The following is a 14,710-nucleotide window of genomic DNA, read 5'->3' as shown; positions in this document are numbered from 1 at the left end:
TGACAGTGTACAGTCAGTACATGTATAGCTCCCTACGGCTCCTAAGGAGTGAAGTTCATGCCTACCAGGAGAGGGGCCAGCTGCACCACCACAATACCAGGAGACGAGGCAACATTAGCCTGCCCTAGTCCAGACTATCGAAAGCACATGAATGTTACCCCTTACGGATGGTAAAATTTTTCAACAGACTGCCTATTCGTGTTCGTGAGCTGGAGTATGGGAAGTTTTGTAGGCTGGTACATGAAAAACCCATCAACTACCCTCTCTACTCACTGAGAGATGATATGAGACCAGTGGGCTTGTGGAGCAGTTGAGATTGTTTCATGATTTTACATTGCAGTGCATCTACAGAAACACATGAAACGACCTATCTGCAGCCATCTCTAGTCATTTGTGTATTGTTTTATATTTTGACGAAGTCTGTTTGGTGTGATTGGGGTCTTACTCAAATTGAAAATACTTAGTTCTCAGACATTTCACTCACTCTGTATATGCTCTACTGCACAGCCACAGAGAAGAAATTCCTTCTACTTTGTGACACAGCACAGATTAAATAAGTAATATTTAATTCCTTTATGCTGCACAGTAAACAAAACAAATATTCATCAATAATGTTATCTGCTCATGCGCATTACGGTAATGTGTTATGTAGGCGTTCTAATGGCCACATGGTCTTGTTTGTTGAAATTGAAAGTGGAAAGGACAAAACTAACCTTACTCTGTATACTCTGTAACAAAAACAAAAAGGAATGGACGTTATGTATTGCAAACATCATGACAGTTCTGTTTTTAATTTTAATTGATTCAATCAGTTTTAGAGTTGAATTTTAAAATTATCCAATTTATAAATGGAATTATTAATTCACCAGACAGCTTAAACTTGCTGTCATTTTTTCAGCTCAGTTTTCGGCTTCAATCAACAGGTTTTTCTTTCTTATCAATAATTTCATGAGTATTTAATCACCTATCTTAGCTCAAGGTTAAATAGTTGTTAATGTTTTATTCGGAGTGTCGTAACTCATAAATTGTATAATAGACCGTAGCTATGCAACAAAACAACCGTCTTTTTTTAACTGGTGCCTCAGGTTTATTAGGACGGTCAATTTATCATAAATTTTTAGGAAATGGATGGAATGTTTATGGTGTGGCTTGGTCAAGGTAAGTACCTATTCGAGTCTATTTTTTCGTCTTATCAAGTTTCTCATTTTCAAAAATAAAATGACGATCAGGGTAGCACTATTCAGAAATCATGTACGGTATTTACTAGCGGTACCTATAAAACAGTGTAAGGGAAAACATCACATAAAAATATATTCTTTAAAACATCAAATTAACTTGAATACAGTAAAAGAATTAGTTTCAATGAATCACTCGATATCATTGTAGGCTTATGTCTAATTTTCAAGAAGGTGTAGGCTGTCTATAAGTTATAAATTGTTCAACAACATCTGTAAAAATTTACAGTTTATTTAATAAACTCAAAGTATTTTTCAAAAAATTGGATGCGTAGCGGTTTAGAAACCATTTTTATACTATCAAAGAGTTTTTTCAAGGATGCATTTATAAGTTTTTTTATTTACCTAACTGGACGTTGTACAATTTTTGCATTTTGCAAATTGGCATTGTACTTTGGGGTCATGCAGTCGGTTGCAGAAGGACCGAATCATCACCTCATGTCATCGGCTGGAACACATTACCGTACGCGACTTAGGGCGATTGATTGATTGAGTACTTTATTTATGTAGATTACAATATATACTGTCTTATACACTTATATACAATAGCTTACAATACAGCAAAGTTATAGATGAATTTACATTATATAGACTAAGAAAATAATTGTTGAACTGTATATGATATGAAAAAGCAATTTGTAATATAATAACTATAGATAATAATTATATTGTTATGCATCTACATAAATTGGCGGAGGTTTGGACATATCAATGTCCATTCTTTGGAAAGAATATTAAAAATATCCTCCCCACTAACTCTCTACCAAAACGTTAATTTCATTATTTAAACTAAGGATTTATTTATTAATGGAAATATTGTGAAAGTTTTAATCAATAGGCTATGAATATTTAAGAGAAAAAAAAACAGAAAATTTATAAAGTAAAATAATTATATAGGTAGATAAGATCAAATAATTAATAATTGATTAATAAAATGAAGTATGCTGAAAGTAGATCAGGGTAATCAACTTTCAGTAATATACAGCAGTATGCAGTGAATAATTGAAATAACATGAGTTTATATAATATATATATACAATTCGTTCTATAACAGGTTTAAAGGTTTGTATTTGTGGGATGGGTGGGGGATGGTTGTCATGTGATCGTTCTAGGGCCGGACAGTTTCAGTCATTTGTTCCAAAAGATGTTTTTTTAAAGTCAGCATGAAGCTCGCTCGGCTCTCGATGGACCTGATAGAAACAGGAAGTGCATTCCATGCACGACAGGCACTGACTAAGAAGGATTTTGTGAAAATAGTAGTTCGATGATTGGGTATCCTTAAAGTACTTTCTCCGGTTCTAGTATGTGAAGCATCTATCCTCCTACCTTCGGAGACAAATTTGAAATCATCTTTAAAGTAGTTCGGATTACCATATTTCAAGATATCTCTAACAAGCTTGACTATTCGAAAAAGCCTCTGATCGGGAAGCTTTAATGTTGAACTAGCAATGTGGGCTGGGGTGATATGATCATGGCGTTGGAGAGAGTAGACGAAACGTAGACAATAATTTTGGCAACGCTGTAGTTTATCATTCAGAGTGACTTGCATATCGTTAAGAACAGAATTACAATACATTAATGTGGGAAGATGAGAGATTGAACCAATAATAATTTAATGTTTCTAGGGAGAATATCGTGCATTTTCTTCAATGCATGCATGGCTGAGAATACCTTTTTACAAGTTTTGTTCACTTGTTCTGACCAGTCAAGAGTATTATTCATAATAATGCCTAAATTTTTAACTGAGCTACAGTAAGGAATGTCATTACCATCTACACTAAGTTTGTGAATCGATTCATAGTCAATATTGTTTATAAGACGAGAATATCCAATTATAATGGGCTGTGTTTTGATGGGATTAAGCTTAAGGCCATTTTTCTTTGTCCATTCCACTATCGAATTGAGATCCTGATTCATTATTCCAACTGTTTCGTTAATTTTTGTTATGGGACAGCTTAAATATATTTGAAGGTCGTCTGCATAAGTATGGAAACTGGAGAATTTGATAATGGAAGAAAGGTCATTAGCATACAAAGTGAAGAGGAGAGGGCCTAAAATTGAACCTTGTGTTACTCCATGCATAACGTTTTTCCAAGTAGACTTTTTGTCACCGACAGATACACATTGTTTCCTACCTAATAGATAGGATTTAAACCAAACTAACGAGTTGTGACTGAAACCAAGAATAGCCAACTTATTCAGAAGGACTGTATGATCAACAGTATCAAATGCTTTAGAAAAATCAAATAGGGTGAGGATGGTGCATTTTCTTTGGTCCATAGCTAACCTTATATCATCAGTGACACGAAGCAGAGCTGTTTCAGTTGAATGGAATTTTCTAAAGCCTGATTGAAAGTTATGAAGCTTACTATTGTTGTCTAGAAATTTTACAACTTGAGCATGAATGAGTCTTTCTAGCACTTTGGACAAGAGAGAAGATAAGAGAGAAGAGACTGCAACTCTAGTCTCTTCTTGACGCTGCATGTGTTCTCAAATGGTGAATGTAACTGACACTCAGACCAGTCGACTCTAGTCTCCGCGACTGTGTCGAGCGTCGACTCATGTTGGTCGAGCCTCGACTTGATTTGCATAGTACCATGCATTTTTAATAAAAGTGAGATTATGTTTGATGAAAGTGATGTTTTATCATTTTAGATAAGACAATGATAAGAATTATATATAAGACAATTTGAATTTATTCATAATAATTATTATAAAATTTGTTACATGCTAAGTAGTGACGAATCAGGCTCAACTCACACTTACGCGACTCAGGTCGAGAAGAGACTCAACTCTAGTCGAGCGCATGTGTTTTCAAATGGTGACAGTCGCGGAGACTAGAGTCGACTGGTCTGAGTGTTGCCATTTGGAAACAAATGCTCTCGACTAGAGTCAAGTCTCTTCTCGAGCTGAGTCGCGTAAGTGTGAGTTAAGCCTAAGTTTAGGAGTCGTACGATTTTAGTCGAGCCAATGTGAGTTGAGCCTAGCACTGTGTTGAACCTTAACACTGTGCGCCAATCTTTAGGAGACTGAAGATTATGACGGTCTATAGTCAGTATCTGTTCAGTTCGCTGTTACTGTTAAGAAGAGGCCAACATAGATTTCAGCAAAAAGGACATGTACACGGCCAGAATACAAGGAGAAGAAATTATTTCAATTTGTCTCATGCCAGACTGACTCGATCGCATAATAGCTTGCCTGTCCGAGCTCACAAAATCTTCAATATGATGCTCATGTATTTCCGTGAGCAGGAGGAGAAGTAATAATAATAATGTTTATTAACTCAAGAGCTTTTACAAACATAGAGTTTCGTTATACAGTAATTTAGAGTCAATAAAATATTGATATAAGTTCTTTAAGTTTCAAGTAAGAAGGTCTTTGAGAGTGTCTTCAGGAGAGGCTTGTGAGTCTGGCACTCTAGTCACTGGATGAAGAGGCAATATAATGTTTTCTGAGATCTATGACTGACCTCCCATCTTGATCTTAGTCTTTGTTATCAAGTTAAACAAAATTTACGCTATCCATCCAGCAAGTGCTGGCCATGGATGCAGATTACTGAATTTTGTTACACTACACACTTATTTTTCACCAGCGGAACCGGATAGGTTGTGAAAAAGTAATGTGTATTTTGTGTAACTTTACTTAAGCCTCATTATGTTCTAACTTAATTTGTTTAGTATTTTATTCGAATTTTTTTTAGGTAGGAATTTTCAAGCGTTTTTTTTTTTTAATAATTGAATACAAAATAGAATAAAACTAGTGCCACTTGTTTATATGTTCAAATCCAAGCACTTTTTGTAAAAAAGCAGAAAGATAGCAACATTATTCATTTTTAGTTATAACCTACTAAATTTATAATACACTTTACTAAATTTGACTCAATTGTTATAACATTTCATACTCTATGACATATGGAGAGCAGGTTTTATTTGAATTTTGAAAGAGTCGCTATACCTAATTGAGTTTTGGTAGAGTCCGCGAGATATACTATGAACCTTCGACTGCCACCACATGAGGCTCAACTCTGATTTTCTTAGGGTGAGTTTGTTCTTGGCACTCGGCAGCTTGTATCCTCACTCCCAGAATTCTCTACAATGGCCGACTGGCTGCATGCAGAGTGAGATGCGTAGATTTGTGAAAGAGACAATGGCCCATATAAATAAAGTTGAGCATTTGCTTATACTTCTAAAATATGGAGCATTTGCTTCATTTTCTATGAATAAACGTGAGAAAAACCTTTTGCTCATGCTCATAAAAAAAATAGTTTGAGCATTTGTTCAAAAGTAAAAGCTTTTGCTCAAAATTGTATGAATAAACTAGAGCATTTGCTCAACTTTTGAAGCAAATGCTTCAAAAAAGGTGAGTCTAGTCTAGAGCAGCTTATCACCTTTTGCTCATAGTAAAATGGCTCAACTAATTCGTATGAGGAAGAGGAAACTATACCAGATACGATCACAACCAATAGTTGAGAACTATAAAACTCTTTTTAGATTCAACCATGATATATATCACCATTATCCCTACAAAAGAATAAATACAAAAGATAGCTACCTGTTATAAAGATAGCCATCACAAAATAGGAAATAGGCATTTAAGAAGATGAGAGTGTAGACGATTATAAGAAGGCTATTGATATTATAAGAATATGCTAAAGATTATTATAGAGATGACATTTTTTCACGCTATTATTTCAAAATTCTACACTCAACTAACCTAAAACTCTATTCATAAATAGAAAACAGAGCAGACGATGCAAACACAAGCGGTGCACCTTACTTGCATATTTAGCGTTTCCGTGAGCTATAAAAACAAATATTAAGGCTACAAAAGCAAATCAGCTGATGAAAAATCTTTAAAATACGTGAGCATTTGCTCCAGAGTTCAGGAGCATAAGGTAAAGCTTATTCATATAAAAATGAGCAAATGCTTTTGCTTCTAACTTTTGCTCATAAGCATAACCTTATGCTCCATGCTCTTGCTCATGAGCATTTGCTCTGGTTTTATTCATATGGGCCATTTTCATCCCTACCACGCCAGTCACTCATTGATGAGTTGATGCTCGTGGCCTCTACTATGCAAACGTTTGGTAATTTGGTCCAGTATAAAATAACGTTTACATTGACTGACATTAGTATGCAGAAGTATTTTAATATATTATATTATCATTCATAAAAGGCGATCGCCGAACAAATTTCGATCAAGCATAACTTGAGATGGCTGAAGATAACCCGTTTCACGTGGCTCTGTAGTTCACTATTATAGTAATAGCACTCTTCATCCATAGAAATCTACTACAATTCAGTCTCAGTAATGTCACCGTGTTCCAGGTACTGAGATGAAGTGATGAAGAAAAAAGAAAGCTGAGAATATATCTCCGATTCAATTATTTTAGTGAATATAAATAGGCTATTATTGAAACAAGCATAATAAAGTTTGCCAACTTCTCAAGATCACCCTTTTTAAAAATTAGAATCTTTCTATTGGTCCTTGATCTCTTCAACTCTGTGGGGAAAACTCTAGAATTCAAAAGTTTTTTATGGGGCTACTTAATGGCACAGGCACAGCTAACACTTCAATTGCTGACTCCATCACAACTCTCATGCTGAGATGTTGAGTTCATAGATGTCTGATGAGTGCATCGATCAGATCCTTTGGAGATATCCTTTCTCACTTTATAAATCTACAAATAATGCGAGGCACATGTTTCACTGAATCTTACGCTCAACCTATTAAAACATTCATTCCCAGAATGAAAAAATATATTGTTCAAGTCATCAGGACTGGCAATCATCAGTACTCATTCCAGGCAGCTTTGTAGGCTTATGAATAATTTTCAATTATGTATTCATTCCAGATAAAAATTCTCAAGTTGCAGATAAGCAAAATAGAACTTGTTATGCCACAGCAGTTATGCCGCTCTTTTAAATATTGTTGGTAATAATATTATTATTAAAATACTGCACTCTTAGCCAGTTCAGCTATTCAGCTGCATACCATGATTTATCAAAACAAACACTAGAGAATAGAATATACCATCTATATAAGTATAGAAGTTTTTCCTCCCAGTAGACAATCTCACTCGTTTAAGGAAGAAATGATTAAAAGCCATCCTGGGGATCCTCACAGTTCACAGTCGATATTTTGAGAATCTTGTGACTAGACTACCTTGCGCATTCCAACAAGGAAAGGAATGTATGTATAATTAATTTTGTGTAGAAAGATATATTCACCGATCCACTCACTATATTAGTTGATCGGGTACTGCATTAACCCTGGAAGTAATCATATTTTATGTCAATTTGCTTAGTGCTTTGTCTGAATAGACTCTGTACCGGTACGCCAAGTTCAGTCAATAATAAAGAATAACAACGGCTTTTCTCTAACTGATTCTCTAAAATATCTTGCGATTATTCTTCATATCCAATGAAATTTTCTATCTATAATAGTGAGAGCATTTTGAAAATTGTGATAGATTAAACTATTTTAATGCTCTATGTTTTTTTTTTACTTTTCATTTAATTAATTAAAGTGTTTTGAGTTGGAAATGTGTGGCTTATTAATACGGTATTTGAAATTATTCAACTGGCTTAATATTTGTTCTGTTTTGATTTTTCACTGTCAAGGGCTAGTGGTGATCTACATAAAGTTGACATAACCAACAGCATAGCCGTGCAAGAAGCCTTGTCCAACTTCAAACCCACACTCATCATACACTCTGCCGCTCAACGATTCCCAGATTTGGTCGATAAGTTTCCAAACGAAGCAAGGCAACTGAATGTCGAAGCCTCCAAATTATTGGCTACAGAAGCTGGTAGGTGATTTATAATAATTTAAGATCAATTTTGGAGTTCATATGTATAATGGTTTCTATTCAAATACATAAACACTTGTCTTGATACTTGTATTTAGATACGGTAATTAGTAGTATTTTATTGAAGAAAGTTTCTGGGGGAGCATTAAATATGTTATGCCCTGCAGAGTTCTGCTTTGTTGCATTGATTGGATTGGGAGCATACAATTTGTTCACATTCTAAGCTAAGACAGTGCGCTTCTTCACTGTACAGCTTCGACAACAAATTAAGTTCACTGCTCTCCCTGTGGAAAATTGTATTTGATTATTCAATTTTTTTATTATGTCAACCAAAATTTAATCTTTAGTATGATCTAAATCAGGCCAATCTAAGAGCTTGCCTATCATCAGAATACTAATTTTAATATTCATTGTGTTTCTTAATATTTTTCTCATTTGTAGCTCTTCAATTCACATGTTAACTCTTAATCCAAGTCTGACCTTTGAAGCGGTCCACACACTTGCAGTATTTGCCGCGTCATATTAAGACATGTCACTCAGTTCCGTGCTGAATAATGTATGTACGTATGTGTGCAATTGGCGTGTGTAGCGCAGTGTGTCAGAGACGTGTTGGATGGGAGAGTGTTGAAAATCCACACTCCGATTTGTATCCAGGTGTGGCTTGCCATTCCAATTCCAATAATTGAAGTGAAGCTTGATTGGAATGCACTTCAGATTGAAATTGTTCGGTTAAAGACTGTTGAATGACTGGTGGTTTTAATTATTAAGTTTAAAGGGCATTTATTCCCTAGTCTCCATGTATGAGTGTAATTTTATGTTCTTGTGAATCTTCTTTGAAAAATTGTGTTAACGCTTCTACAAATATAAATCCCTAGAAAAGTAATGAATTTATGATTGTTGTATTTTGTGTATATGAACTCTCTTATTTACAGCAAAACTAAATATTCCTATCCTCTACATAAGCACAGACTATGTATTTGATGGGAAATCTGCTCCATATTCGGTTGATTGCAAGCCGAATCCTGTCAATCTGTATGGAAAATTGAAATTGGAGGGAGAAGAACAGATTTTAGAAGTGAATCCAGGTAAAAGTTCAACTGACTATTAAACCATCAATTTTCTGACACCTAGAAGAAAATATTCCCAATAAAAAAACTACAAACTATATCAAATGTGGAATAGACAGCGATCAATCAAAAACTACTAACACCAGATCCTAGTGATTAGGAAGAGGAAGAAATTTCCATTGAGATTCGTATAATTTATACCTTTGTTTGACGTTTTTGAAGTTTTCATGAGCGTTCAAACTGTTTGAAATTTGGCTTTGTTGTATTTTTCCAAATTTGAGCGATCATAAAAAGGTTCAATACTTCAAAAAAAGGAACAAATTGTTTGAATCTTATTTATATTTCGTCCTCTTTCCAACCATATCCTTAGAATTAGATTTTGACTAATAGGTTTCTAGTTATTGGCGTTTTTCAAACATATAGAAAAATTTATATATCTCAAAAACTAAGGTCCATACTAAGGAAATTTGAATCAACATTTTTTGTTATAAATTTCTTGTATAATTTATAATTTTCAGCTGTTACACCTTTCGTGGGACTGTCTGTGTATAAAGTTGAAGGTACTTTCAGGGTGTTTCAAAAGTTATGTTGTAGTTGTTTAAAAATTCATATAAATTATGAAACAAGGTACAGAGCTTGTTTTGCTGTTGTTTCAAAGGAAAATACTTCAAGTTTCTATTAGAATAGTTTGATAGTGCGAAATTGCACCATAATAAGAGTGCTAGCGGTAGTTGAATTGAAAATGGCGTTTTCTACTGGACACAAGCATAATGATAAGTAATGAGAATATACTAAGTGACAAAGGTTGGATTATTGTATATCCCAAATTAGAACTATTTCTTGCAATTAAATGTAAATAAAAGTCCAATTTAGTTAATATTTAGAAACTTTCGAAACTCTGATAGCTCACTATTATTGTTGGCTTGTGCTTATTTCTGTAAAAAAAATCAAAATTCCAGTCAAATAATGACATTTTAGTACCGTATTAAATATTTTCTACATTCCAGATTAGTGGCATTTTTACTCTTTTAGGTAGAGATGTTGTAGAAAAGATGGGAACATGAATTTTATAATCCATATTCTATATTCAGTATTCAAATGTATATACATTTAGAGCAGGTATACGAGTACCTTCTCAATTTTAATAGTGAACCAATTTCTTTAGTAATATTCTAGATGAACCCTGCAATTGACTGATGATAGTCCAACTAGATTATATTACAGTTATACAGTACTGTAATCAAGTGTTACTGAAACTCGATTGGTCACTTTTTCAGATGCTCTCATACTAAGAGTGCCAGTCCTGTATGGTCCGGTTGAAAAATTGTCAGAAAGTGCTGTAACCGTGCTGTTGGATCTTCTCCTGAACCCTGCCGTCCCGAAAAGTGTTTCCGACTATGAGCGCCGATGTCCATCACATGTCGATGACATAGCGCACATCTGTTTTCAATTGGCTGGCGCCAAAAACAAGGTATCATCATTAACACTACTTCCACATTCATTTATTCTAATACTAGAGACCCCCTTGGGTTGAAGAACTCACTCATGAACTGTTGTATTGATCTTTGAGATCCGCAACTTGTAATTATAAAGAGTTGGTGAGAATTATTAGAAACAGCTAAATATATATTTTACAAGTATCATATTATAGTAGTAGGTTCCATGGGAGTCCTATTCCAATTGAAAAAAAAACTTTCTGTCGCTTCAAAACTTTTGTTTGTCATCTTGGATCCGTCATATGGATCCAACTTCATTCTGAATCCAACTTCATTTTTACTTTCCTTGCCCTATTACCATAGGTAAGGAAAGTATTGCTTTCGAAAAAAATTAAGGTACCCCAATTTCTAAATTTCTATACGTTTCAAGGTCCCCTGAGTCCAAAAAAGTGGTTTTTAGGTTGTGTGTGTGTGTGTGTGTGTGTGTGTGTGTGTGTGTGTGTGTGTGTGTGTGTGTGTGTGTATGAGTGTATGTGCGTCTGTGTACACGATATCCAATCTCCCAATTAACGGAATGACTTGAAATTTGGAACTTAAGATCCTTACATTATAAGGATCCAAACAATTTTGATCAAATGCAATTAAAGATGGCGGCTAAAATGGCGAAAATGTTGTCAAAAACAGGGGTTTTCGCGATTTTCTCGAAAACGGCTCCAACGATTTTGATCAAATTCATACCTAAAATAGTCATTGATAAGCTATATAAACTGCCACAAGTCCCATATCTGTAAAAATTTCAGGAGCTCCGCCCCATCTATGCAAAGTTTGATTTTAGATTACCAATTATCAGGTCTCAGATATAAATTAAACGAAAAATTTCGAGTGGAATAGATTGAGCATGAGAATCTCTTCAATTAATGTTAAGTAACATTTTCACCTAAAATTGAAAATAAGCTTGAAATTTGAGAAAATGTGATTATTCAATTGCAAACTGTTGGCAACTGTTGATTCTATTAAATCATTCACTATGAAGAGATAGCAGATCTGGTGTGTATCCAGCGTTATTGTCCTGTCACCAGTTGGCTCAGATCTTTGAATAGTAGACTTGAGATGCGCGGGAACACTAGCGTCAGGTGATCAATTTTCATAACGGCAAGAAAAGTTGTGTGAGTGCGCCATACCACATTTTTTCAAATGGGAAGGTGGTCATGTGATACATGATTTCGATTCATAATTTATTACAAAGGAAAATTAATGGCGAAGCCTGCACATCGATATCTCAAACCGTTTCAGTGATCTCAACATTTGAAGGTACTAATGAATGATACAAAAATGAAATGAATGAGTATGGTATCTATTCATTGAATAATCAAGTGTTAATGAATATTAATAGTAGCTTCTACTCACATTTTAACACTTTGAACTAAACAAATTTGACATAGCAACTGCTAGCTGCAAGTAGTATTAATTACGTGCATGTTACAGACAGGCAGACAGACGTTAACGTAGACGGTATAGAACTTATAAATTAATGTTGTGTATTATTCAGCTGAAATCATGTGTCGGCGCATAAAGTCTCTCTGTCTGACAGTCTGTGTGAAACTGCCAAAAAAATAAGCATCTTTAAATTAATGGAAAAATTACAGAAATAGCATGCAAATAATTCCAGCTGCCTGATAAATAATTAATCAAAACAATTTTTTTCTCATGCACTTTCAATGTTATTTTTATATCCTGAAAAAGGACGAATGAGTGAGTCAATTTGTCTGTCCAACGAACTTGGCCTGTAAAAAGGTTTGAAGAATTCGTGTTCAAAATTTGAAGCTGATTAATCAATTCTCTCTAAAGTTCTTGTCGAACATACAAACAGACAGAAAACTACTTTGGGCTCTAGTAAGTCAAAAGTGAGAATTTCGCTAACGCTCGTTAAATAATTCATACAAATTGATATAGATTTTCCTTCATTTCAAATTCTCAATCAATTCAAGTGGAGTAAATATGAATTTCATAATTTGTTATTGAGCATACAATAATTCACTGAATTTTTTAAAACCTACTAAATGCAATTTTTCAATTTTGAAGAATATTTCCCTGAATAACACTGAAAAATCCCTATATAGTAATTTAAAATCCTGGGGTAATTTCATAGTGAAAAATCCCTTTATTGCATCCTAGGGTATTTCATAGAACACAATGAAAAAATAGAATGGTTTGATACTTGTATCAAAAGCGTTTTGAGATTTCACAACAATCAATATAGAATGTGACAAGCTGGATCAAACAGTAAGGACAAATTGATATTTTTTGTAATGATGGAACATATGAGTATATTTTGAAAATTGAAGAGGTATTTCGATATTATCAAAAATCAGGAATCAAATCCTTGTCATGAAACGCAAACACATTTTTTCAGAAGACATTTCCAACAAATGCCAGACTCCAGCAGACTTATCTATGTGATAAGAAGAGAGCCTTTCAAACATGATCAAGGCTATGTTGCTTAGTTACTTGCATTGAAAAGAAATACTTGAATACTTAAAATCAATAAATTAGAAACAAAAAACATTGATATTTAAATTCATTTTTTTGGTAGGTCTATATATTTAAAATTCAACTTTAATTGTTTTCAAATATTTATTTTAAGGACACACATTTGAAAGGAATTTTCCACTGGTGCGGTAATGAGGTGTTCACCAAGTATCAGATGGTTGTGAAAATGTCGGAAGTCTTTGGATTGCCTATGGACCACTTGACTGCGGATAAAAGTGTGACGTCATCGGTGACAAGACCATTTGATACGCAGCTGGACACATCAAGACTTGTGCAACTCGGCTTCGGACAACACACGCCTTTCACTCAAGGAATCAATCAGGCGCTGTCGCAGTGGGTCTCTGACCGGAAACACTGATCCTGGAAACCTCCATTCATTGTTAGGTTTGCTGCTTCAAAATATTTATTTATTTTTTTATTGTTAACTTTTATCAATAAATTTTACGATTGAATTCTAATTTACCGTTTCTATTAACTGAAATTAAAACCAATAATAATTCGTTATTATTTCAAAACGCCGTTGATGAATAAACAAAGATTCTATCAATATTATGTGGACTAGCTCTCCGGGCTGAGCAAGAATTAGTTTTTTATTTGGTGGTTGAATTGAGAGTTCATGAGGGTGATAACGTTACCATCTGGTGATCTGGTATTTCATTTCATTCCACAATCACTTTCATGAAGAGCAGGATTCTAGTTGATGAAATAAATTAGAATCGATCAGACCAAAAATAATGAGCTTGGAAGTTTTCTTTCTTAGAAGTATGATGAGCAAGTATATTCTTGTTCAATGCCAAATCCACACATTGGCCCAGTAAGCTGATCCAGCCTGGTGAGCTTGGCCGCGTTGATCTTGCCACTCACACTGCAATGTGACTCTAGTCCATACAAAATTACTTTTAACTTGGAGGAATATGCGGCGCAGAGAAATGGAGGAAGATCGGCTAATTACAGTGATTAATAGAGTCATGAGTAGAAGCGCAGTTGCCAATTTGTCGATTACTCAGTCGACTCAGTTCTTTCAGAGAGGAAACTTCATATGTATACTCACTAGAAATTAGAGAGAGATGGCAATGTGGCTGCCGCAGTATACCTTTTTCTGCTGTACATATCCCTCTAATTCAAAAGTGATTTTATACGGACTATACATATACATAGGCCAGCGGTAGCCAGCGAGACTTATCCATGATATAAACTAAAAATATTAACTTAAATTAACACATCAAAACAATAAAAAAGTAACGCAATAAGCAAGAACAATTAGGCCTATAGCAACTCAATTACACAGAAAAAACAGCAGAGCAGACGACAAAACAGGAAACACCGACGTGAAACAGCACGCATAAGTTGAAAAGTGTGGATGGTTGGTTTGCTAACGCTGGCCTTTATTGGCCCCCGCTCGACAAAAATCGGATCGATGGCCAATGAAGGCCAGCGCTGGCAAACCACCTATCCAAACTCTGGCGCTGGCCACCATTTGTACGGTATGCATTGGGCCAACATGTGGATGTGACATTATAAAGATATAGGCACCCAATTAAAAGTAAAAAATGGATTTGTTGAGGTACAACGTAATAACGCAACAAAGATCTATTGAGAGTTGAACTTTAA

General features: G+C 34.6%; 1 protein-coding gene across 2 annotated transcripts; it reads left to right on the top strand.

The window, feature by feature from the left end:
• The first annotated feature begins 643 nt into the window (after positions 1-643).
• LOC111043307 (methionine adenosyltransferase 2 subunit beta-like) lies at positions 644-13,557 on the top strand. 2 transcript variants are annotated; one of them, XM_039443461.1, is made up of 6 exons: positions 676-923; positions 7,090-7,169; positions 7,859-8,046; positions 8,979-9,131; positions 10,391-10,584; positions 13,194-13,557. In XM_039443461.1, the coding sequence occupies exons 2-6, from the start codon at positions 7,132-7,134 to the stop codon at positions 13,455-13,457; spliced, it is 837 nt and encodes a 278-aa protein (XP_039299395.1). In that variant the 5' UTR covers positions 676-923; positions 7,090-7,131; the 3' UTR covers positions 13,458-13,557. The 2 variants fall into 2 exon arrangements, with proteins under 2 accessions (XP_022183911.2, XP_039299395.1); XM_022328219.2 differs by lacking the exon at positions 7,090-7,169 and having other exon boundaries at positions 644-1,158.
• The last annotated feature ends 1,153 nt before the right edge of the window (positions 13,558-14,710 follow it).

The sequence above is a fragment of the Nilaparvata lugens genome, chromosome 1, assembly GCF_014356525.2.
Source record: "Nilaparvata lugens isolate BPH chromosome 1, ASM1435652v1, whole genome shotgun sequence".
NCBI classification, from domain to species: Eukaryota; Metazoa; Arthropoda; class Insecta; order Hemiptera; family Delphacidae; genus Nilaparvata; species Nilaparvata lugens.
The sequence above is the reverse complement of the archived record's forward strand: the minus strand, read 5'-3'. Positions and strand labels throughout refer to the sequence as shown.